This window comes from Typopeltis vanoorti, chromosome 3, assembly GCF_054136105.1.
Source record: "Typopeltis vanoorti isolate ZY-2024b chromosome 3, IOZ_Tvanoo_1.0, whole genome shotgun sequence".
Classification (NCBI taxonomy): domain Eukaryota; kingdom Metazoa; phylum Arthropoda; class Arachnida; order Uropygi; family Thelyphonidae; genus Typopeltis; species Typopeltis vanoorti.
The window spans coordinates 155129623-155157219 of NC_143551.1; the positions used below are offsets into that span (position 1 = coordinate 155129623).

The 27597-nt window shown below is 36.2% G+C and overlaps 1 protein-coding gene across 1 annotated transcript in view; it reads right to left on the bottom strand.

Annotated features, from left to right (window-relative positions):
- The window catches only part of LOC150108679 (ATP-binding cassette sub-family F member 1), a 228912-nt gene that overhangs the window by 140613 nt on the left and 60702 nt on the right, over nt 1-27597 (bottom strand). The window contains exon 5 of the mRNA XM_090416145.1: nt 21241-21326. Within this exon, the coding sequence (XP_090272271.1) occupies nt 21241-21326 (86 nt within the window). The remainder of the gene's footprint in view (nt 1-21240; nt 21327-27597) is intronic.

A 27597-nucleotide genomic window follows, 5' to 3' on the forward strand; every position in this document is an offset into this window, starting at 1 on the left:
TGCAGTTTACTGATTAGAATCCCGTGTGGTATCCTGTCAAAGGCATTAGCAAGGGCCAGTAGAATCACTGTAAACCCATTACCCTTATCCAGTTCAGCAGTCACAGTGTTATAAAACGTGAGCAAGTTACTGAGGCATGATCTACCCTTCACAAAACCATGTTGTCCCCCATACAGTATCCCATTTTCATCTATCCAATCCTGTATTTTTCTCTTGACCAATTTCTCCAAGACCTTGACAGCGATTCCTGATATGCTAATCAGTCAGTAATTTACAACAGCAGTCTTGGAACCTCCTTTATGCAGTGGAACTATTTTCCCCTCTTTCTACCCCCTCAGGACTAACCCAGACCCGAGACTCAAATTAAACAAAATGGTCAAGACCACTGACAATTCTTTAGCCGCTTCATGTATGACACGAGCTGGTATACCATCCAATCCCACAGATGTATTTACATTGAGGTTTTGTAATAGACTATTCACCTCCACTTCATTCACCACAATTCCCGTATAATCTATTGGTTCATTCATTCCTGCAATGTCACCACCTGGATGATATACTCATTATCATGTATACCTATTGAATAATGACAGACCCATGCCAGCTTTCATGCTTTTTTTTTTGTGTGTGTGTGTGTGTGTAACAGTTCCTATATGTTTAGTTGTAGTTATGTAATGGTTCATATTAATCTTTTATTGTATTTTTTGTTCTTTGTAACCCAGAAGAAGCAACTAGCATAGATGGGGAAACTAATCTGTTTAACAATTTATCATGACCTATTTTGTCAGTTAACTTTTGTCACACTTCTACAAACATTATTGAACTAAGCACGTTTTTTTTTTAAAAAATAACTATCACACTGATTTTTTAAATGCCAAATCAATGAGGGAAATTCTAGTTATTCTTACAAATAAATGAATATTTTGTCTAATTACCTATCTTCAGCAATACCTAAATTGCTATAACAAGATTAGATATCCTTGTTTCTAACTTTAATAAATTTAACTTAAAATCTTCTACTGTACTGACATATCTTTCCACAGCCATGCATTACTTGGAGTCTCTGTTAAAGGACTAGGTCTCAGTGGAAATCAGCTGCACAAGCATCTAGTTCATTTACATTATTGGTTCAATGTTACACACTTGCATGGTAGAGACCCTAATGGCAAATCAATATTTGCTCTAAGTTTTTAATATTAAAGAAAGGATAATAAATATCCATTGTTATTTTATACCAATCACATGAATAATGTTTGCAGTGTCTGCTTATTTTGCAATCCGCTCTATTATTCCAAATTTCCCATTAAAAATACTTCTACCCCACAACAAAGCACACAAAGATCTAATAATATCTCCCCCATCACTATGTATATGTGAAAATGCAGATAAGAAAGCACGTATAATGAGTTACCTGTATTTAATTAGGATAATACAGGCCAGGGAATGCAAAGGGATATGATCCTAAATGTTCAGACAGATGAGGCTGATAAGAATGGATGACACTATGGCAGAAATGACTGGAAGCAGGAAATATATATGTATAAAGGAGATTGAACTCTTCAGGGATGACTACCTTATACAGCATGCAGTTAAAGCAACACATGGGACACGAGTGGACATGAATTTAATAATACCATCCCGAACAGTGATAACAAATATCACCACAATACCACCAACTGGGGAGAGAGTGATCGAGTGATTCAGATTTAGAGAGTGGCCATACAAGGTATAAGTCCCACAGAACAAAAAATGTGTGGAATTACAGAACAGGAGCCTATGGACATAGGTTTAGGACATAGATCGATGATATGTCATGGGAATATCAGATTATATTCCTAAAGTTGCAAGGATAAATAATGTAGGGGCGAAATAAATGCATCACATTATTATACTGAAGATTCTGAGAAAGATGATGTTCTGGAGAAGATATAGCCCTCAATAACACAAGGTGCATAATGCACAGACTAGGAAGGTAACTATTGATAACTGCAGTGAAGAAGCAAAAATTAGCTTCTTCACTTCAATATGAAAGAAGACCTGGCTGAAGCAGTAAAACTAAAACCTAGACAATTCTACACCAATGTCACAAGTAGAAGAAAGGATGAACAAGAAAAACTGACTAGTTGGAGATGGAATAGTTCACCTCTGCTGAAGATGCCATGAAAAATGTGAATATATGATTAGTGTATTTCATAGGGGGGGGGGTTGCTTAAGGGTAAAAGCTGTATAACTGAGAGGAGACCTCCACATAACCTTTAAGGGAATGTGGAGAGCCGACTAGGGCTTCTGACCTAATGTTCAATCCTCACCTTCTCATGGTGCACCATGTTAGGTATCTACCTGGATATCAAATGAAAGAGGATGGGCTGGCAATTTGGGATTTAGCCAACCAAACTGTATTCTTATTGACTTAAACCACAAATAAATGATGGTACAACATGACAGAATTTCATGCCAGTTGAGGCGTCGCCTGGTTAAACAAGGCCCCGATGTTTTTGCCAGGGAACCAGGGTGAACAGTGAAAAGTCACCTACTGGAACAAATCCTGAAACACACCCCAACTCAATATCACCAGAGTTCAAGATCAGTACTATCAACATAAGAAGCCTGAATGAGAAATAAATGAAGCTAGCTGAGGAATTAGATAAATACCAGATCGGCATAATAGGGGTCAATGAAACAAAAAAGACAAACTGGTGAGATATTTCTAAGCAATAAATACAAACTGCTATATTCAGGTAATAACAATCAGGGAAAAGGAGGAGGAGTAGCTATAGTGTTCAACACTAAACACGAGGCTAATGATGATGACTGTATTTGGAAAGTGGTGTTGATTAACAATAGGAAGGAGGATAGAAGACACTACTGAATAATTCAAGAGTGAGAAGTGTTTAGAATATTGAATAACCATGATGTTAATAAGGATGTGGGGCTGGATGGAATATCACCACATATACTAAGGGAAAGCACAAAGGAGCTTCCAGTAGTCTTGACTCAGATGTTCAACAAAAGTCTGGCAACAGAAACACTTCCAGAAGAATGGAAAGGAGATAAAATAGTGCAACTATACTAGGAAAAATCCAAGTCAATAGTGTCAAACTACAGGCCAGTATGCACATCAGGTATAATGTTGAAGGTTAGAAAGATAGACTGATTAGATGAATAGAAACCTGTTCATGTTAAACTACCCTGTATTTATGAGGTACCTCCATCATCATCATTATCAAATTCCTGACATGTATATAGTTCACCTCTGCTGAAGATGCCAAATTCCTGACATGTATATAGTTCACCTCTGCTGAAGATGCCATGAAAAATGTGAATATATGATTAGTGTATTTCATAGGGGGGGGGGGGTTTGCTTAAGAGTAAAAGCTGTATAACTGAGAGGAGACCTCAGTCAAAGGGTGTACAGGATATGATAATACTACATGAAAAAATTACATCACCACTAACTTCCTTTCTACAATTTTCCTCCAAATCAACCTGTTACCTGTATAATATAAGCATGTACACACAAGAAAGATATTTAATTAGCCAAATATTTCAGTCTGAAAATTGCAGACCATCTGCAGTGGCAATACAAGAACAGTTTTAAAATACAAGAATACAAGGTGGAATACTAACAATAGATCATTTATAAATAGAACAAGCTGTGTGATGTTATATCACTAAGTATTAAAGAGAAATATTTTTAAGGCAAGACATGATTGAATTAAAAATATTAATTAATGATTTCAATAATTTTAAATAACATGAAATTAATATGAATTAATGAGTTATCCTGATTAGACTTTCCCAGATTTTACAGATATACAGTCGTTCCGATTCAGGTTAGGACGGTGGAGTAAGGCCTCTATGCTTTCTTTGAATAAACGTTTGCAGGATCTATGTTGGAGGCAAGTTTTTGACCAAAGGATGTTGTTGTTAGTTTCTATCCCCTGCTGAGCCAATCCAGATTTTTCGGGTTTGTTGTGATGAATGGAGGATTGGTGCTCTTGGATTCTTTTTTCTAGAGAGCATGCAGTTTGTCCAAAATAGGAGAGATCACAGTTGCAGGGAATTTGATAAACTCCACGAAGAGACATAGTTAAGCATTTGTCTTTAGAAGGAAAATGGGAAGATAATTTGTTAATTGGTGAATAAGTAGCCGTTAACTCATATTTCTTCAGAATTCTTGAAATAGGTTCCGAAATTCCAGAGATGTATGGAATTGGAACTCGACGTATTGAATCTTTGTTGTTTAGTGGTGGATTATAAGAATTGAGAAGATGTTGTGTACTCTTTTCGGAAAAGCCATGTGTTTCATGTGCTGTTGGATAGTAGAAAGTTCTTTCTGTAGAAAATTAGAAGTAGAACAATTAATTTTGGCTCTTAGGTGAGCGGATGAGGAGAACGTCTAAAAATGATAACTGATTGTTTTTTTCCATTTCCATAGTAAACTTTATACGATGATGTAAGGAATTGATACTGTTTAAAAAAGAAGGTAAGGAGTCTTTGTTGTGAGGCCATACAGTAAAGATGTCATCTAGATATCTTACCCAAAAGGATGGTTGAGGGAATATAGATGAGAAGAGGACTTTTTTCTAGATGTTCTAAATAAAAGTTGGCTTAAGCAGGAGAGAGAGGACTTCCCATGGCCGTTCCTTTTACTTGGCTGTGAAATTTGTTTTCACATAAGAAATATCCAGAGTGCATTACGAAATCAAATAGTTTTATAATGTGTTCTGGAAAGATGCCAGCCAGTAATTTTAAAGTCTCTTTGAGAAGTACATTTGTATATAAAGATTCACCATAAGATCTGTAGGTTGCAATGAGATATTTTTCAATTTTTCTAATAAATCTGAAGAGTTTTTTAAGAAAGGAACTAGAGTTACCTATGTGAGATTTCAATAATTTAGCTATACGGTAAGTAGGAGAATCAATACAATCTACTATCAGACGAAGAGGAAAGCCAATCTTATGTATTTTAGGAAGACCATAAAATCTAGGCGGTCTTGCAAAATGAGTTTTAAGTCTTTCAATTGTGTCACTATCTAAACTGATGACTTGATCAAGGAGAGAATTTGTTAGTCATCTAACTAGTGATAAAGTTAATGCTCTTCACCTATAAGTCACTTCTTCTCTACTCAAGGCCAAACTTCCTCCTTCCAACATATCTACTTCTGAAATGAAATCTTTACATCCTTGAGAAAAAAACAATCACCTCATTATCACCAAAGCTGACAAGAGGAAAGCAACAGTAGTTATGGACTCCACAAATTACAGAAGAAAACTTTCTCATTTACTTCGAGATTGCTCCACATATCACAAACTTGATTATGATCCAACCAATAGACAACTAAAGAAATTAAATTCTCTCCTATATCAAGTCATCAGTTTAGATAGTGACACAATTGAAAGACTTAAAACTCATTTTGCAAGACCTCCTAGATTTTATGGTCTTCCTAAAATACATAAGATTGGCTTTCCTCTTCGTCTAATAGTAGATTATATTGATTCTCCTACTTACCGTATAGCCAAATATCTAGCTAAATTATTGAAATCTCACATAGGTAACTCTAGTTCCTTTCTTAAAAAACTCTTCAGATTTATTAGAAAAATTGAAAAATATCTCATTGCAACTTACAGATCTTATAGTGAATCTTTATATACAAATGTACTTCTCAAAGAGACTTTAAAATTACTGGCTGACATCTTTCCAGAAGACATTATAAAACTATTTGATTTCCTAATGCACTCTGGATATTTCTTATGTGAAAACAAATTTCACAGCCAAGTAGAAGGAATGGCCATGGGAAGTCCTCTCTCTCCTGCTTAAGCCAACTTTTATTTAGAACATCTAGAAAAAGTCCTCTTCTCATCTATATTCCCTCAACCATCCTTTTGGGTAAGATATCTAGATGACATCTTTACTGTATGGCCTCACAACAAAGACTCCTTACCTTCTTTTTTAAATAATATCAATTCCTTACATCATCGTATAAAGTTTACTATGCAAATGGAAAAAAAGAATCAGTTATAATTTTTAGACGTTCTCCTCATCCATTCACCTTCAAATACTCTTACAACTACAGTTTACAGGAAACCAACATTCACAGGTCATTATATTCTTAAAGAATCTGCCCATCATCCTTGTCAAAAAACAGGAATCATAAAATATCTAATCAGAGGAGCCAAAACTAATTGTTCTACTTCTAATTTTCTACAGAAAGAACTTTCTACTATCCAACAGCATATGAAACTCAATGGCTTTTCCGAAAAGAGTACACAACATCTTCTCGATTCTTATAATCCACCACTAAACAACAAAGATTCAATACGTCGAGTTCTAATTCCATACATCTTCCGGAATTTCGGAACCTATTTCAAGAATTCTGAAGAAATATGAGTTAATGGCTACTTATTCACCAATTACAAATTATCTTCCCATTTTCCTTCTTCTAAAGACAAACGCTCAACTATGTCTCTTCGTGGAGTTTATTAAATTCCATGCAACTGTGATCCCCCTATTTTGGACAAACTGCACGCTCTCTAGAAAAAAGAATCCAAGAACACCGATCCTCCATTCCTCACAACAAACCCGAAAAATCTGGATTGGCTCAGCAGGGGATAGAAACTAACAACAACATCCTTTGGTCAAAAACTTGTCTCCAACATAGATCCCGCTATATATTTGAATGTTTATTCAAAGAAAGCATAGAGGCCTTACTCCATCATCCTAACCTGAATCGGAACGACTGTATATCTGTAAAATCTGGGAAAGTCTAATCAGGATAACTCATTAATTCATATTAATTTCATGTTATTTAAAATTATTGAAATCATTAATTAATATTTTTAATTCAATCATGTCTTGCCTTAAAAATATTTCTCTTTAATACTTAGTGATATAACATCACACAGCTTGTTCTATTTATAAATGATCTATTGTTAGTATTCCACCTTGTATTCTTGTATTTTAAAACTGTTCTTGTATTGCCACTGCAGATGGTCTGCAATTTTCAGGCCGAAATATTTGGTTAATTAAATATCTTTCTTGTGTGTATATGCTTATATTATAAAATCTTTATGTCACAAGTATCCTTGTGACATAAAGATTCAATCTGTTACCTGTCAAGACTCCAACATATCAGATCTTATATTTCTGTCTTCTAAGACACTTTTTACTATATTAATCCACCAATAAACTTGATCTTCCTCTGGGTCTTTCTTCCAGCCAACTTGGCAGAGAACACTTGTTTTGCTAATCTTTCCTATCCAATTCTGTTTAAGTGACCATACCGCCTAAGATTAGCTCTGCTAACACATTCCTGGATGCTAACAATGTCAAGTTCTTTCCTAATATCCTCATTTTTAATATGATATTTCCATTAATGCCATCTATTCATACCCCTATTCTTTCTGAGGATTCTTATATCTGCGGTCTCTAGTCTTTGGTCAAGTGTCTTATTTCTAACTTAGCTCTCATATCAGTAAGTTAAAATTGGCTTAAACACTGTGTTGTATACAGTTAATTTAGTGTTTTGACTAATTTCTCTTTTATTCCATATAAATTTATTCAGTTGACTTCCAACCATACCAGCTTTATTGATTCTGTTGTCTATATCCATATTTAATTTATCATCTCTACTAAAAATTGTGCCTAAGCAGCTCAAATGTTTTACTTGTTCAATAGGTTCTCCATTCACAATGCAGTTGATATTTTCAGTGCTTCGTCTACTTTCATTGTCTTCGTCTTGTTACAGACCTTCATACCATATCTATTACAACAGTTATTCAATTTAGTCACAGAATCTTGCAGACTTCTACTGGATTTATTTAGAAGTACAATATCATCCGCATAAAGTAAAGAGCTGAGATTAACATTTCAAATTTTTATATCAGGTTTAATACCACTTTCCTTCATAATGTGATCAATACAGATAATGAATAAAATGGAGATAACGTACATCCTTGTCTGACGCCACATTTAACATTAAACCATCTTCCTGTACTTCCTTCAATTCTAACTGCTGACTTACAACTCAAATAAAGACTAAGTATTGCTTGATATAATGTCCCATTGACACCACATAACTGCAGCGTATTGAATAGCTTCTCTCTTGGGACCTTATCGTATGCCTTTTCCAAATCGACAAAGCTTAAATACAGATCTTTGTTATATTCCCATGCTTTCTCAACTATTTGTCGTAAAGTGAAGATTTGATCCTGACAGCCTCTATTTGGCCTGAATCCAGCTTGTTCTTCAGCAAGCTTTTCTTCAAAACAATTCTTCTCAATTGTTTCTCAAGTATACTTGCATAAATCTTACCAGGAACACTCAGTAGGGAAATACCCCTGTATTTCTAACATTCAGTTTTATTTGCCGTTTTATATATGGGTATTATGAGAGCTCTACTCCAATAATCGAGAATTCGTCCCTCTGTCCAAGCCTTTTGAACTATGCAGTGCAGCGACTGTAAGACTTTTATACCACCATTTATTCAGCATTTCTGGCCGAATATCATCTACTCCTGCTGCCTTTCCACATTTCAAGCCTTTGATGGCTTTTTTTCTCTGATATATATCAAGTATGGATATGTATTCCTGAGTGCATGCCTGGTCAGTGTTTCTTACCACTGTGCTGTCATCACTGCTTGTTTCATTTAGCAGTTTATCAAAGTAATTACTCCATACTTCAAGGATATCTTTTTCTCCTGTTTTCATGTCACCATTATCAACCCTAACTGCTTTTACAGCACTCTTCCCTCCATTTCTAAGCTTCTTCAACAACCTCCAGAATATTTTGCCACCTTCCTGATATTTATTTTCTATATTCTTGCCAAAGCCCTCCCATGACTTTTGTTTAACCAGTTTTACACAGCGTTTAGCTTTCTTACATTTGTCTTTGTATTCTCTAATAGCACAAGCTGACTTATTTTCCAGAAACTTTTAATATGCTTTCTTCTTTAACTTCCTGTATCCACCATGGACTTCTGATTTTTCTATGCTTGCAGACAATCTCACCACATGCCTCTCTGGCTGAATAAATCAGAGTTTTCAAGGCTTTCCACTGAATCTCCAAAGTTTAGTTCCTGTTCTCAAACTGTTATTTTTTTTTTTTTCAATAATCTTTGTGTATTTTAGTCTACAGTTCACATCTGAGTGCTGCTCAACTTTTATTCTCTTTAAAACTTTCTTAGTTATTCTTTTCAATGTGAAATTCAATTTTATCCTACTCAAGACTAAATAGTGATTACTTCCAATTTCAAATCCTCTGTACACTCTGGTGTCCTGCACCAGGGAGAAAACATCCCTATCAACAATAACATAGTCAATGAGACTTTTCTTATTCCTTGCCTCTTCTCTCCATGTGTATTTGTGCACATTTTTATGCTAGAACATGGTGTTAGTAATAACCAGTTAGTAATTGCTGAGCAGAAATCCAACAGGTATTTGCCATTATTATTAGCTTTGCTCTTTTTAAGGAGTGCTTAAGGGTCAAAGCTGTATAACTGAGAGGAGACCTCCACATAGCCTTTAAAGGAATGTGGAGAATCGACCAGGGCTTCTGACCTAATGTCCAATCCTCACCTTCTCGTGGTGCACCCTGTTGGGTATCTACTTTGATACTGAACGAAAGAAGATGGGCTGGTAATTTTGGATTTAGTCGACCAAATTGTATTCTTATTGGTTAAACCAAAATAAAAAAATGATGGTACAACATGACAAAATTTCATGCCGGCTGGGGCGTCGCCTGGTTAAACAAGATCCACGTTGCTTTCGTCAGGGAACCAGGGCGAACAGCGAAAAGTCAGCTAATGGAACAAATCTGAAAATAATCCCCAACTCAACAGATCAGTACTATCAACATACGAAGCCTGAATGGCAAAGAAATGGAGTTAGCTGAGGAATTAGATAAGTACCAGATCGACATAATAGGGGTGACAAACAAAAAAAAAGACCAAAACTGGTGAGATCTTTATGAGCAATAAATACAAAATGTTATATTCAGGCAATGACAATCAAGGAAAAGAAGGAGTAGCCATAGTATTCAACACAAAATACGAGGCTAATCTTCTTGAATGGCAGTCAGTCTCAAGTAGAGTAATCTGAGCAAATATGAGAATAGGAAACTGGACAATGAGACTTATTTGTGTCTATGGTCCCACAGAAGGTTCTACTAAGGTAAAAGTGGAGGAATTTTTTGATGCTTTAGAAAAAGCAACTGACACAATGAAAAAGGAAAAGTTGGTCCTTGTTGAGGATCTAAATAGCAGAGTAGGAAATGATTGTGAGGCATACAAAAATATTTTGGGAAAATTTGGAGAAAAGAGCAAAGCTAATAATAATATCAAATATCTGTTGGATTTCTGCTCAGGACATGGACTGGTTATTACTAACACCATGTTCCAACATAAAAATGTGCACAAATTTACATGGAGAGAAGAGGCTAGGAATAAGAAAAGTCTCAATGAGTATGTTATTGTTGATAGTGATGCTTTCTCCCTGGTGCAGGACACCAGAGTGTACAGAGGATTTGAAATTAGAAGTGATCACTATTTAGTCTTGAGCAGGATAAAATTGAATTTCATATTGAAAAGAATAACATGTAAGAAAGTTTTAAAGCGAATAAAAGTTGAGCAGCTCTCAGATGTGAACTGTAGACTAAAATACAGAAAGATTATTGAAAAGAAAATGAAAGAGTTTGAGAACAGGACTCAAACCTTGGAGATTCAGTAGCAAACTCTGAAGAAAACATTTATTGATTCTTGCAGAGAGGCATGTGGTGAGGTTGTGTGCAAGGATAAAAAAAATCAGAACTCCCTGGTGGACACAGGAAGTTAAAGAAGAAAGCATATCAAAAGTTCCTGGCAAATAAGTCAGCTTTTACTCTTACAAAATACAGAGACAAATGTAAGAAAGCTAAACAGTGTGTAAAATTAGCTAAACAAAAGTCATGGGAAGACTTTGGCAAGAATATAGAAAATAAATATCAAGAAGGTGGCAAAATATTCTGGAGGTTGTTGAAGAAACTTAGGAATGGAAGAAAGAGTGCTGTAAAAGGAGTTAGAGATGATAAAGGTGACATGAAAACAGGAGAAAAAGATATCCTTGAAGTATCATCATCATCATCAAATTCCTGCCATGTACCCTCAAGGGGTGTACAGGATATGACAGTACTACATGAAAAAATTACATCATTACTAACTTCCTATCTACAATTTTCCTCCAAATCAGTCTGTTACTTGTCAAGACTCCAACATTATCAGATCTTATATTTCTATCGTCTAAGGCACTTTGTACCGTATCAATCCACCTATATCTTGGTCTTCCTCTGGGTCGTTTTCCTGCCAACCTGGCAGAGAACACTTGTTTTGCTAATCTTTCCTCTCCCATTCTATTTAAGTGACCATACCATCTGAGATTAGCTCTGCTAACACATTCCTGGATGCTGACAATGTCAAGTTCTTTCCTAATATCCTCATTTTTAATATGATATTGCCATTGATGCCATCTGTTCACGCCTCTAATCTTTCTCAGGACTCTCATATCTGCGGTCTCTAGTCTTTGGTCAAGTGTTTTACTTCTGACCCAGCTCTCAGATCCATAAGTTAAAATTGGTTTGAACACAGTCTTGTATACAGCTAATTTAGTGTTCCGACTAATTTCTTTCTTATTCCATATGAATTTATTCAATTGACTTCCCACGATACCAGCTTTGCTGATTCTGTTGTCTATTTCTATATTTAGTTTACCATCTTCAGTAAAAATTGTGCCTAAGTAGCTGAAATGTTTTACTTGTTCCACAGGTTCTCCATTCACAACACAGTTGACATTTTCAATGATTCTGCCTATTTTCATTGTCTTTGTCTTTTTATTGCTGACCTTCATACCATATCTATTACAACAGCTATTCAATTTAGTCAAAGACTCTTGCAGACTTGTAGCGGATTTATTTAGAAGTATAACATCATCCGCATAAAGCACAGAGCTGACATTAACATCTCCAATTTTGATATCAGGTTTAATACCACATTCCTTCATAATGTGATCCATATAGATAATGAATAACAGAGGGGATAATGTACATCCTTGTCTCACACCAGATTTAACATTAAACCATCTTCCTGTACTTCCTTCAATTCTAACTGCTGACTCACAACTCAAATAAAGACTAAGTATTGCTTGATATAATGCCCCATTGACACCATATAACTGCAGCGTATTGAATAGCTTCTCTCTTGGCACCTTGTCATATGCCTTTTCCAAATCGACAAAACTTAAATACAGATCTTTGTTTTATTCCCATGCTTTCTCGACTATTTGTCGTAAAGTGAAGATCTGATCCTGACAGCCTCTATTTGGCCTGAATCCTGCTTGTTCTTCACCAAGCTTTTCTTCCACAATTCTTCTCAACCGTTTCTCAAGTATACTTGCATAGATCTTGCCAGGAACACTCAGTAGGGAAATACCTCTGTAATTCTCACATTCAGTTTTATTTCCCTTTTTATATATGGGTACTATGAGAGCTCTACTCCAATCATCGGGAATTCGTCCCTCTGTCCAGGCTTTCTGAACTATGCAGTGCAGCCACTGTAAGACTCTTATACCACCATACTTCAGCATTTCTGGTCGAATATCATCTACTCCTGCTGCCTTTCCACATTTCAAGCCTTTGATGGCTTTTTCTACTTCAAGTATGGATATGTATTCCTGACTGCATGCCTGGTCAGTGTTTTTTATCCTTGAAGTATGGAGTAATTATTTTAAAAAACTGCTAAATGAAACAAGCAGCGATGACAGCACAGTGATAAAAAACACTGACCAGGCATGCAGTCAGGAATACATATCCATACTTGAAGTAGAAAAAGCCATCAAAGGCTTGAAATGTGAAAAGGCAGCAGGAGTAGATGATATTCGAACGAGAAATGCTGAAGTAAAGTGGTATAAAAGTCTTACAGTGGCTGCACTGCATAGTTCAGAAAGCCTGGACAGAGGGACGAATTCCCGATGATTGGAGTAGAGCTCTCATAGTACCCATATATAAAAAGGGAAATAAAACTGAATGTGAGAATTACAGAGGTATTTCCCTACTGAGTGTTCCTGGCAAGATCTATGCAAGTATATTTGAGAAACGATTGAGAAGAATTGTGGAAGAAAAGCTGGATTCAGGCCAAACAGAGGCTGTCAGGATCAGATCTTCACTTTACGACAAATAGTCGAGAAAGCATAGGAATATAACAAAGATCTGTATTTAAGCTTCGTCGATTTGGAAAAGGCATACGATAAGGTCCCAAGAGAGAAGCTATTCAATACGCTGCAGTTATATGGTGTCAATGGGACATTATATCAAGCAATACTTAGTCTTTATTTGAGTTGTAAGTCAGCAGTTAGAATTGAAGGAAGTACAGGAAGATGGTTTAATGTTAAATCTAGTGTGAGACAAGGATGTATATTATCCCCTCTGTTATTCATTATCTATATGGATCACATTATGAAGGTAAGTGGTATTAAACCTGATATCAAAATTGGAGATGTTAATGTCAGCTCTTTGCTTTATGCGGATGATGTTATACTTCTAAATAAATCCGCTACAAGTCTGCAAGATTCTCTGACTAAATTGAATAGCTGTTATAATAGATATGGTATGAAGGTCAGCAATAAAAAGACAAAGACAATGAAAATAGGCAGAATCATTGAAAATGTCAACTGTGTTGTGAATGGAGAACCTGTGGAACAAGTAAAATATTTCAGCTACTTAGGCACGATTTTTACTGAAGATGGTAAATTAAATATAGAAATAGACAACAGAATCAGCAAAGCTGGTATGTGGGAAGTCAATTGAATAAATTCGTATGGAATAAGAGAGAAATTAGTCGGAACACTAAATTAGCTGTATACAAGACAGTGTTCAAACCAGTTTTAACTTATGGATCTGAGAGCTGGGTCAGAAGTAAAACACTTGACCAAAGACTAGAGACCGCAGATATGAGAGTCCTGAGAAAGATTTGAGGTGTGAACAGATGGCATCAATGGCAATATCATATTAAAAATGAGGATATTAGGAAAGAACTTGACATTGTCAGCATCCAGGAATGCATTAGCAGAGCTAATCTCAGGTGGTATGGTCACTTAAATAGAATGGGAGAGGAAAGATTAGCAAAACAAGTGTTCTCTGCCAGGTTGGCAGGAAAACGACCCAGAGGATAACCAAGATATAGGTGGATTGATATGGTACAAAGTGCCTAAGATGATTGAAATATAAGATCTGATAATGTTAGAGTCTTGACAAATAACAGACTGATTTGGAGGAAAATTGTAGATAGGAAGTTAGTAATGATGTCATTTTTTCATGTAGTACTGTCATATCCTGTACACCCGTAGAGTGTACATGGCAGGAATTTGATGATGATGATGATTGCTCTTTTCTCCAAATTTTCCCAAAATATTTTTGTATGTCTGACAATCATTTCCTACTTTGCTATTTAGATCCCCAACAAGGATCAACTTTTCCTTTTTCATTGTGTCAGCTGCTTTTTCTAAAGCTTCAAAAAATTCCTCCACTTCTATCTTAGTAGAACCTTCTGTGGAATCATAGGCCCAAATAAGTCTCATTGTCCAATTCCCCATTCTGATATTTGCCCACATCACTCTACTTGATATTTCCTGCCATTCAAGAAGATTAGCCTCATATTTAGTGTTGAATATTATAGCTACTCCTAATGACTTCAAAAGTGAAATTATGGTATGAGAGAAAATATGAAAGTCACTGGAAGAAGCAAAAAAGATGAATGAATGAAGTTAGGGCTTTAATGACATGATCTTCTCTCATGCTATACTTTTCACCTTTGAAGTTATTAGTAGTAGCTATAGTATTCAATACTAAATATGAGGCTAATCTCCTTGAATGGCAGGCAATATCAAATGAGTCAATGTGTAGGTTGTGTAAAAGATACAGTGCACAGTTTATGGGCCTCCAGACTCAAATGAATGGACAGAACAACTTATATATGGCCAATAGATTAGACTTAAATGTCTATGTCTTGAGAGAGCATTGTTCACTGAGAATGTGGAAGTGCAAAGTTAAACTAGTTATTGTAGAGGAGGATGCATGTATATGTGCAGGCACCCGTGAATTGGCTCTCTCTCTGTGTGTGTGTGTGTGTGTGTGTGTGTGTGTGTGTGTGTGTGTGTGTGTGTGTGTGTGTGTGTGTGTGCGCGCGCGCGCGCGCGCGCGCGTGCGCGCACGCGAGAATGACTAAAAAATTCAGAATCTGGTCTCTCGCATGATGAAACTGAATGACATAGTCACCACAAACTGTAGAGGTAGTAGTGGATTTAAAGGATACTTCAATTTATTTCAGTTAATGCCACACACACACATATATCAGGAATAAGAGGGAAGGTGCAAGCTCATTAAAAGTTACAGACACTATTGAGATTTCTTTGGCAGCAGATAATGCAGCTAAAGGGATAAAATGCAGAAATATAGTATTTTCAAGGAAGAGAGGGAGAAGAGAAATGGGGAGGGGTACTGCTGATGACAGCAGATGAATAGCAGCAAAAAAAAGAGTAGAAGACCACCAAAGATGAACAGAGATACATTGGAAAGCAATGTATCTGAGGAGCCTGGTGTCTTGAAAAGAAATCAACGGACACTATGGTGTCCGTTGATTTCTTTTCAAGCAGTGTATATGGCAAGTATATTACTATGACAAGCTTAGGAAACAGCTCAAAGCGGTGCCATGGAATAAGAATCTGCAAAGGAAAAATGTTACCAGTGCATGAAGGATGACTAAGGTTGCCAAAGGAAGCAATATCATGCCACATATCTAAGTCAGAGGATAAAATCAGATAGGAGTTGAATGAACAGTATCATTAAATGAGAAGGTGAAAATATGCTCATGAGCAATACATGACACCAAGAAGGATGACAATCATGGTAAAGGAAGGCAAAATCAGTTTGTGAGAGGAAATTATCTGAGTAGGCCAAAGGAAATCCAGGAAGTCTCAATGCAAATAAGGCCATGGGATCAGATAAGATAGCAGCCTGTGTATTACAAGAATGTGCAAAGGAATTGACTCTGCCTCTGACTAAACAGTTTAACTTAAGCCTCAATTCTGGAAAGTGGAAGCAGAGCAAATAATTCCACTGCAGAAAGGAAGCTCCAAAATAAAGGTAGCAAATTATAGAAGAAACAATATCTCAGGAACTGTAGTAAGCTATTGAAGCTGGTCAAAATGCAGGAATAGCTGGATAAGCTCCACTAAAGATCATAATTTAGTCATTTACTTAATTTTTTCAATAGAATGACAGCTGAGTTGGATATAGGAGATCACAACACAATAACAATGCTGGATTTTGCAACGGTCAACAGGATACCACATGGAATTCTTTTACGCAAACTGGAGCAAATGAATAAGATAGAAAGCTGATAACGCACACATTATCTTCAAATAATGAAGAGTAGTATATGGAGGAGGAATAATCTAGGAAAAAAGCAAAGATGAATAGTGGTGTGCTTCAGAGTTCTGTGTTTAAACCATGCTATTTAAATTATACATTAATGATATAGGACAGTGGTTCTCAAACTTTTTACCTCTGAGCCCCACCTGACAAGAGAAAACACGGTCAGTACCCCCACCGGTTTTATTTATCAAAATGAAGTCATACTAAGTTTGACGTTTTATTCAGTTTATTTTGTGTTTTCTACATACCAGCCTGGCTGGCCGAGTGATTAGTGTGTCGTTGTCCAGTCAACAGGCTGAGGGTTCGAATCCTGGCGTGGGCATGGATGTTTGTGATTGTCTGCGGAAATACTAGTGGTGGTGGTGGTCAGCAGTAGATGGCGTTGGTGTAGTTGCGGTCAGCTGGTGGATTGTGAGTGGTGGAAGGAGAGTTGTAGAGCAGATGCCCTCACTCGATGAGTCTTTTGGACTCCCTGGAGGTAACATTATAATAATACTACTTAACAGTTTTTGACACAAAATAATTAAAGTATCACAATATTAGGCCTACAATAAAAATTAGTTTTAACACTTGCAATTAATCAAAATATGTACTGAAATGAAACAATATTTAACTAACAAGTATTTAATTTTTCTCTGTAAAAATAATCAAACATTTAAATGTCAAAGTCTTATGTGATGGATGGGCCTGCTTTTGAGAACAAAGTTTATTAAAACGTGGTGTAATATCAGAAATGGCCACCCTAAGTTCTTTAGCAATATTTAGTCTTGAACGATACTTTGACTTCACAGCTGTCAAAGCAGAAATGCCTTTCTTGCTTTCTGGCACATGTGTTTTATAAGTGTGAGTGAAGAAAATAATTATTAGTTATTTTAAAATTCATGATAATTAAAACCTCATCATCATCATCATCATCAAATTCCTGCCATGTACCCTCAAGGGGTGTACAGGATATGATAGTACTACATGGAAAAAATTACATCATTATTAATTTCCTATCTACAATTTTCCTAGAAATCAGTCTGTTACTTGTCAAGACTGCAACATTATCAGATCTTATATTTCTATCGTCTAAAGCACTTTGTACTGTATCAATCCACCTATATCTTGGTCTTCCTCTGGGTCGTTTTGCGGCCAACCTGGCAGAGAACACTTGTTTTGCTAATCTTTCCTCGCCCATTCTGTTTAAGTGACCATACCACCTGAGATTAGCTCTGCTAACGCATTCCTGGATGCTGACAATGTCAAGTTCTTTCCTAATATCCTCGTTTTTAATATGATATTGCCATCTGTTCATGCCTATAATCTTTCTCAGGACTCTCATATCTGTGGTCTCTAGTCTTTGGTCAAGTGTTTTACTTCTGACCCAGCTCTCAGATCCAAAGTTAAAACTGGTTTGAACACTGTCTTGTATACAGCTAATTTAGCGTTCCGACTAATTTCTCTCTTATTCCATATGAATTTATTCAATTGACTTCCCACCATACCAGCTTTGCTGATTCTGTTCTCTATTTCTATATTTAATTTACCGTCTTCAGTAAAAATCGTGTCTAAATAGCTGAAATGTTTTACTTGTTCCACAGGTTCTCCATTCACAACACAGTTGACATTTTCAATGATTCTGCCTATTTTCATTGTCTTTGTCTTTTTATTGCTGACCTTCATACCATATCTATTACAACAGCTATTCAATTTAGTCAGAGAATCTTGCAGACTTGTAGCAGATTTATTTAGAAGTATAACATCATCCGCATAAAGCAAAGAGCTGACATTAACATCTCCAATTTTGATATCATGTTTAATACCACTTTCCTTCATAATGTGATCCATATAGATAAGGAATAACAAAGGGGATAATGTACATACTTGTCTCACACCAGATTTAACATTAAACCATCTTCCTGTACTCCCTTCAATTCTAACTGGTGATTTACAACTCAAATAAAGACTAAGTTTTGCTTGATATAATGCCAGATTGACACCATATAACTGCAGCGTATTGAATAGCTTCTCTCTTGGCACCTTGTCATATGCCTTTTTCAGATCAACAAAACTTAAATACAGATCTTTGTTATATTCCCATGCTTTCTCGACTATTTGTCGTAAAGTGAAGATCTGATCCTGACAGCCTCTATTTGGCCTGAATCCAGTTTGTTCTTCACCAAGCTTTTCTTCACAATTCTTCTCAACCGTTTCTCAAGTATACTTGCATAGATCTTACCAGGAACACTCAGTAGGGAAATACCTCTGTAATTCTCGCATTCAGTTTTATTTCCCTTTTTATATATGGGTACTATGAGAGCTCTACTCCAATCATCGGGAATTCGTCCCTCTGTCCAGGCTTTCTGAACTATGCAGTGCAGCCACTGTAAGACTCTTATACCACCATACTTCAGCATTTCTGGTCGAATATCATCTACTCCTGCTGCCTTTCCACATTTCAAGCCTTTGATGGCTTTTTCTACTTCTAGTATGGATATGTACTCCTGAGTGCATGCCTGGTCAGTGTTTTTTACCACTGTGCTGTCATCACTGCTTGTTTCATTTAGCAGTTTTTCAAAGTAATTACTCCATACTTCAAGGATATCTTTTTCTCCCGTTTTCATGTCACCTTTATCATCTCTAATTCCTTTTACAGCACTCTTTTCTCCATTCTTAAGCTTCTTCAACAACCTCCAGAATATTTTGCCACCTTCTTGATATTTATTTTCTATATTCTTGCCAAAGTCTTCCCATGACTTTTGTTTAGCTAGTTTTACAGTGTTTAGCATTCTTGCATTTGTCTCTATATTCTCTAAGAGCACAAGCTGACTTATTTGACAGGAACTTTTGATATGCTTTCTTCTTTTCCTTCACTGCCTCTTTAACTTCCTGTGTGCACCAGGGAGTTAATTAAAAGTTAATTAGAAAAGTTAATAAGTAAATTAAATTAAAAAGTTAATTAGAAAAGTTAATAAGTAAATTAAATTAAAAAGTTAATAAGTAAATTAAATTAAAAAGTTAATAAGTAAAGTAAAGTAAATTAAAAAGTTAATAAGTTAATTAATACCTGTATCATCAAAAGTTTTTCTTTCTGTATTTTTATTTGTTGTTATTTTTAAAACTGATTTAGGGCAGTTTTAATTTTTATCTGGAGGAAAGTGTGCTGAACCCCCTTTGAAGCTATTCGTGATCCCCCCCTGGGGAGGTCACGCCCCACAATTTGAGAACCACTGATATAGGAAATGATCTGAAGAGAAATATTCAGTTGCTTGCTGATGATGAAAAATTGGATTGTGTGATAGTAAATCAAGGCAATATAGAGAGCCTGCAGAATGACTTAATCATTCTTCCTGAGAAAAGTTCACTTATGTGCATGGAAAGGGGGGGGGGCATGAGTGGAATGTTTTGGGATTCTGCCAATCCCCACAAACCCTTCTAGATAAAGAAGAGGTATTCTTTATTTTATCAAACAGATGTTCAACAGTTGAGCATATACTGGGAAAATATTGTATATTTGTAGGTGTCTCTAATGCTTGTTGCTTTGTATTTTTTGTAATTGTGCAAATGTGAAAATGGTTTCTGTTTTGGATTAGGGTAGGCTTATTGAGGACCCATAAAGTTGAGGAAGAAAGACATTAAGGGGATAATAAATCCCTCACTATTTTAAAGCCGGATACAAAACTCAGAAATCGAAATCTAAGAGTTTCATGCCGAAGAACTATCGGCGAGTCCAAGCGTAAGTCAACACCTGGGTAGTAAAACGCTAGGGCAACTCGGAGCAAAGGTGGAACAAGCTCCATCACTATCCTTAATATTTTCTCATAATGTAAAACGCAGCTCCTAGGAGTTGTATTACTGTAATACAACTGTAGAGGAGAGGTCACTACCCAGAGCGGTTTCGACCTTTATTGAGGTCTCATCAGTGAGCAGGTAGACCTGGATAATACCAAGCTTTAAGTGAACCGAACTTACATATACCCTTAATATACAAATTGCCAGACCGGTGTACCCATATTATTATTACTACAATAAAGAGCCAAGAGGCTATTTTTTTCCAGCGGCATAAATTAAGTTAAGGGGATAATAAATCCCTCATTATTTTAAAGCCAGATATGAAACTCAGAGATTGAAATCTAAGAGTTTCATGCCGAAGAACTATCGGCGAGTCCAAGCGTAAGTCAACACCTGGGTAGTAAAACACTAGAGCAAAGGTGGAGCAAGCTCCATCACTATCTTTAATATTTTCTCATAATGTAAAACGCAGCTCCTAGGAGTTGTATTACTGTTTTACATTATGAGGAGAAGTCACTACCCAGACCGGTTTCGACCTTTATTGAGGTCTCATCAGTGAGTAGGTAGACCTGGATAATACCATGGTTTAAGTGAAATGAACTTACATATACCCTTATTATATGAATTGCCACACCGGTGTACCCATATTATTATTACTACGATAAAGAGCCAAGAAGCTATTTTTTTCAGGCGGCATAAATTAAGTTAAGGGGATAATAAATCCCTCATTATTTTAAAGCCGGATACGAAACTCGGAGATCCGTAGATGCCGTATGGTCACAGCAGTGACCATACGGCATCTACGGACATCAAATGTGAAAAAAAAAAAAAAAAAAAAAGGAATAATTTAATAATGATCTTAAACAATACACAATACACATCATAAAACAATCTATAAAGAACTGAATTATTACAATTAGTAATGTTCCGTTTCACTTAACAGTGTTCATTATAAGTGTTCATCAAATACCATTTTATAATGCAAAATCAACAGTAACAAACAGATATACCTTGTTCACATAGCAAAACATCAATTGTTGGGGGAATATTGAGAGACCGATTAGCAATATGTTTTAGTAATGTAGTCTTTCCATGCCTAAAAAAATAATAATAAACACACTGGATGTATCTAAAAAGTAAAACTAATTAAAATATGATAATCTAAAATTCAACATATTGTTATTTTAAGACATTCATATGTAAGAATGGAAAAAAAAACATTGTATAACTGGAAATAACAAACTACAATCTGTTTCCATACCATAGTACAGTATGGAAACAGAATCAATAATGATACACATAAAATAGCATTTTTTGAAACGGTTTTTTTTCAAGAAACAGATATCTGAGAAAGCAACAATATTATAACTGTTTCCTAGAAACTTAAACATATGACAAGATAATTATAATACACATATACCAGTATGCTACTATATGAAAGAAATATAATTATGGCTTCTCTAGTTTTGAGCTAAGAGAAACCACCTTACAGTGGATTAGGTTGGTTGATTGGTTGTTTAGTAATGCAAAAGCTACTAAAGCTATGTGACTAGTGCATTATACTTGTCAATGTGAATGTGTCTTAATGAACAAATAAGCATTTCATGCAATCTTATGAAAAATAAATAAAATAAAATAAATTAAAAAAAAAAAAATATATATATATGTAGAAAGTATTTTACCTTGGGTATAATAAATGTTAAAGATACCAAGCTATTTTAAACCTGGTTTTACTCCATTTCCCAAGTAAGCAAACAGACAAACAAGTCAAGTTTGCACCTGCAAGTGTTGTTGGTCTTGCACTACGTGCAGGATCAGCTAGACTTGCAACACTTGCAGGTGCAAACTTGACTTGTTTGTCTGTTTGCTTACTTGGGAAATGGAGTAAAACCAGGTTTAAAATAGCTTGGTATCTTTAACACACATATATATATATATATATATATTGATTCTGGTTCAAGGATACATAGTGGTTGGTCGGCAAATTTGGTGCTCCTGTAAAAGTTGGCGATTTTTGTCTGTTTTTATTGTGTTTTCCCTTAGAAAATTAGTGTTTTATAGTATACTAGTGTAGATTTTAGTGCTTTATAGTGTATGCATTTTATCATATATTTTTATTAAGATATTTCAGTATTTAGTATATGTTTAAAATGGCGCCAAAAAAGGGCAAGAAAGGTAATGCTAAAAAAAGAACCGCAGGCTAGAAAAAGAAGGTTAGCCCTGCCAATGAGGTTATTGTGCACATGGAGAAGGTTAACAAAAATGAATTAACCACCAAAATAGCAAAGTTGAAGCAGATCATCAGAGGGACGATGCGGGAATTGCAAAAAGTTGAGAGATGTTTAAATGAGCACAAAGGGAGGAAAAGAAAAATGAACAGGAAATAAGAAACAACAAAGCAAGGAAACAGGTACTTCAAGAAATAATGGAAATCAGGTAAGTGACGTTGTTAGTAAAAAGAAAGAAGTTATTAGGTACGGTGACTCTATAAAAATACATGCTATAGATGAGCGAGTTATAACATCAAGTTTTACAGAAAGAAAAGTAAACAAAATCATAGTTGTAGTAGGTACGAACGATTTAACTGGTGATAAGTTCAGTATGAGAGAGGACATGAAAGGGTTGTTGGAAGAGGCGAGACTGAAGTGAAAATTGTTAGTATTTTACCTCGCTATGATAAAAATGAATTAAAAAGAAGGGCTAGGATGGCAAACGATTCGATGTGTAGGAATGGATGCGAGTTTTTGGATGTGTGGAGTGAGTTTGAGGAAAGATTGGATTTGTATATGAGGGATGGCCTAGACCTCAATGCATTTGTATCAGGAGTCTAGAACAACTAATAACTAATACAGAGAGTCAGGGAAACTATTTTATAAAGGGAGGAATGGTGTGAATCTGAGTGTAAGAGCGACAATGTTTTATAACTATGTTAATGACGGGAATGGGCTTCGTCATGAAAATGTTGACAAGGCGAGAAAGACTTGAGGTTTGTGTTCTTCCGGTTTGGACCCATCATATGTGTGCAAAGATGTCCACATGTGTAAGACATTAGAGAAAAATAGAGATCTGCAGTTGTCCAACTGTATCAGGCAGACCGCAAACAAGAGTATACAAAAGAACATTCAGGTAGATTATTATGGCTGTACACAAATGCTAGGAATATCAGAAACAAAGAGGTAGAGTTTTTTGCCTTAGTCAATATGTTGCGACCTCAGATTGTAGGTATTAGTGAGACCTGGCTATCAGAATCATACCTACTAACTGGTATCGAGTGTCATGAGTACAGTATTTTTAGGAAGGATAGAAAGGATAGGAGAGGAAGGGGGGCGTGCTGCTAATGATATTGGATGATTTAAATCCAGTTAGAGTTGAGACCTATGATTGTAGTAATACTACTAACAATATTTTATGTGGCAGTGAGTTTGAAGCTATCTGGTGTGAGGTGGAATCTAATTAAGACAAATTACATAGTGGGGTGTTGTTACAGACCTGGTGGATCGGTTGCTAGTGATGAAGAAATGCATCGTCAAATAGAAAAGATGAGCGTGAAAAGAGTAATCATAATAGGAGACTAATTATCCAAATATCGATTGGGTAGCAGTAGAATTTCATGAGAAGAATGAAAATGCATTTATTGAGCCATTGTGGGACAACTTCCTCAAGCAGCATGTGACAGAAGGAACTCTAGGTCAAAGAGTGTTAGATTTCATTATAGTGTCAAAGGGCATATCAGTTAAAGACGTAACTATTCTGCCTCCAGTTGGTGACAGTGATCATGAAGTACTAACATGGGAAGTGACTAAGTTCATGAATGTTCCATTCAGAAAAGGTTACATGCTGAACTACAAAGCAGGAAATTATGACCAACTGAGGAGTATACTGAGTTCAGTGGAATGGGATCGGTTGCTGGATGGAAAGAATATCGACAGGGCATGGGAAGCATTTAAACAATACTTAAATGATGCCATATCAGAATGTGTCCCAATTGTTCGAAGAATAAATAGAGCAGGAGTCAAATGGATGTGTAATCTTGTTAAGCAAAAGATTCGTAAGAAAAGGATGATGTGGCATTTGCATATGGAACGTCACCCATATGCAAATACCATTTGCATATGAATGACGTTCGTTATGAACGCTATAAGCAGCAGGCTAGAATAGTCAACTGTTGTATGGAAAGCAAAGTCTGAGTATGAAAAGACAGTGCTCTTCATGCTAAAGGCAACCCACAAGAATTCTATCGATATGCTGAAAGTAAAAGAAAGAATGAATATGAAAGAATAACTCCTAAATCCAGATGGCATGAGGGTTACAGATGCAAAAGAGGTTGTTCAGTTAATGATTGCCCATTTTGTTAAAAGCTATCAACCTGGTGAACACAACATTGAGCTCACTGTTCTCTTCACTAGATGAAAAAATGCAGGTTGGGTGAGGCCGAGGTATTAGAGCTGTTGCACAAATTGAATAACAATTCAGCAATGGAATATCAGCACATGTGCAAAAAGAGTGTTCAGCTGAACTGGCCATTCCTTTGACCAGAATATTTAATATGAGTCTCAGAACAGGGAAGATTCCGCAGGAATGGAAGGAATGTATGATGATTTCATTGCACAAGGGTGGTGCAAAGACCGATGTATCCAACTATCGACCAATTAGTATCTCAGGAGTAGCAGTGAAGATTTTGAAAAAATTGGTTAGGGCTCACGTTCAGAAATGGGTTGACGGTGAATCTCTACTTTGCAATGAACAACATGGGTTTACTAAGGGAAAGTCATGTTTTAGCAACTTGCTCACATTCTATAACAATATTACCATTGAACTAGAAAAGGGGAATGGATACACCATGATACTTTTGGATTTTGCTAAAGCTTTTGACAGAATACAGCATGGAAGACTGTTGCATAAATTGGAGAAAATGGGTTTGGGTTATACAATATTAGCATGGATAAGAGGATGGCTGACTGATAGATATCAAAGAGTGGTATATACGGGGGATCTGAGTCTGCAAGATTTAAGGTAACAAGTGGTGTACCACAAGGATCAGTGCTTGGTCCACTGTTATTCAATCTGTACATTAATGATATTGGGAAGGATTTGACAAGCGACATACAGTTATTTGCTGATGATGCAAAGATAGGTAGGGTAATCAGGAATGCTCCTGATATGCAGTCTTTGCTGAATGATTTGAATAGGCTGGAATTGTGGGCATGGGAAAATGGGTGTCAGTTCAATATCAGTAAACATAAAGTCATTCACTTCGGAATGATTAGATATCCAATGTCATATTATATTGGTGGGATTAAGTTAGAAGAAACTGATGAGGCTAGGGTTCTTGAAGTGTTAATAGATAGGAAGTTAAAGTTCAGGGGCCATGTAGCAAAGATTGCAAATACAACTCAAAAGATAATTGTAATGCTGAAACGAATGTTCACATGTTAAGCTAAGGATCTTATTTTGTCTCTTTACAAGGCCTTGATAAGACCTCACTTGGACTATTGTGCACAGGTCTGGTCTCCTGGTTTCCGTTGCGATTCTGATATATTGGAGAGAGTACAAAGGAGAGTGTTAAAAATGATATCAGGATTGTGGAATACTGATTATGAAGACAGATTGAGAATTTGTAGACTATAGACACTACAATTATCTTTTCAGTTGTATTTACAATCTTTGCCACATGGCCCCTGAACTTCATCATCATCATCATCATCAAATTCCTGCCATGTACCCTCAAGGGGTGTACAGGATATGACAGTACTACATGAAAAAATTACATCATTACTAACTTCCTATCTACAATTTTCCTCCAAATCAGTCTGTTACTTGTCAAGACTCCAACATTATCAGATCTTATATTTCTATCGTCTAAGGCACTTTGTACCGTATCAATCCACCTATATCTTGGTCTTCCTCTGGGTCGTTTTCCTGCCAACCTGGCAGAGAATACTTGTTTTGCTAATCTTTCCTCGCCCATTCTATTTAAGTGACCATACCATCTGAGATTAGCTCTGCTAATGCATTCCTGGATGCTGACAATGTCAAGTTCTTTCCTAATATCCTCATTTTTAATATGATATTGCCATTGATGCCATCTGTTCACGCCTCTAATCTTTCTCAGAACTCTCATATCTGCGGTCTCTAGTCTTTGGTCAAGTGTTTTACTTCTGACCCAGCTCTCAGATCCATAAGTTAAAATTGGTTTGAACACAGTCTTGTATACAGCTAATTTAGTGTTCCGACTAATTTCTTTCTTATTCCATATGAATTTATTCAATTGACTTCCCACGATACCAGCTTTGCTGATTCTGTTGTCTATTTCTATATTTAGTTTACCATCTTGCTCTTTTCTCCAAATTTTCCCAAAATATTTTTGTATGTCTCACAATCATTTCCTACTCTACTATTTAGATCCCCAACAAGGATCAACTTTTCATTTTTCATTGTGTCAGTTGCTTTTTCTAAAGCCTCAAAAAATTCCTCCACTTCTACCTTAGTAGAACCTTCTGTGGGACCATAGGCACAAATAAGTCTCATTGTCCAGTTCCCCATTCTCATATTTGCCCACATTACTCTACTTGAGACTGACTGCCATTCAAGAAGATTAGCCTCGTATTTTGTGTTGAATACCATGGCTACTCCTTCTTTTCCTTGATTGTTATTGCCTGAATATAACATTTTGTATTTATTGCTCAGAAAGATCTCACCAGTTTTGGTCTTTTTTGTTTCAGTCACCCCTATTATGTCGATCTGGTACTTATCTAATTCCTCAGCTAGCTCCATTTCTTTGCCATTCAGGCTTCTTACGTTGATAGTACCGATCTTTAACTCTGGTGATGTTGAGTTGGGGTTTGTTTTCAGATTTGTTCCAGTAGCTGACTTTTCGCTGTTCGCCCTGGTTCCCTGGCGAAAACAACGGGGCCTTGTTTAACCGGGCGACGCCCCAGCTGGCATGAAATTTTGTCATGTTGTACCATCATTTTTTATTTTGGTTTAACCAATAAGAATACAATTTGGTCGGCTAAATCCCAAATTGCCAGCCCATCCTCGTTCGTTCAGTATCAAAGTAGATACCCAACAGGGTGCACCACGAGAAGGTGAGGATTGGACATTAGGTCAGAAGCCCTGGTCGGTTCTCCGCATTCCTTTAAAGGCTATGTGGAGGTCTCCTCTCAGTTATACAGCTTTGACCCTTAAGCACCCCGCCCCTGAACTTGTACTTCCTATCTATTAACACTCCAAGATCCCTAGCCTCATCAGTTTCTTCTAGCCTAATCCCACCAATATAACACGACATTGGATATCTAATCATGCCGAAGTGAATGACTTTATGTTTACTGACATTGAACTGACATCCATTTTCCCATGTCCACAAT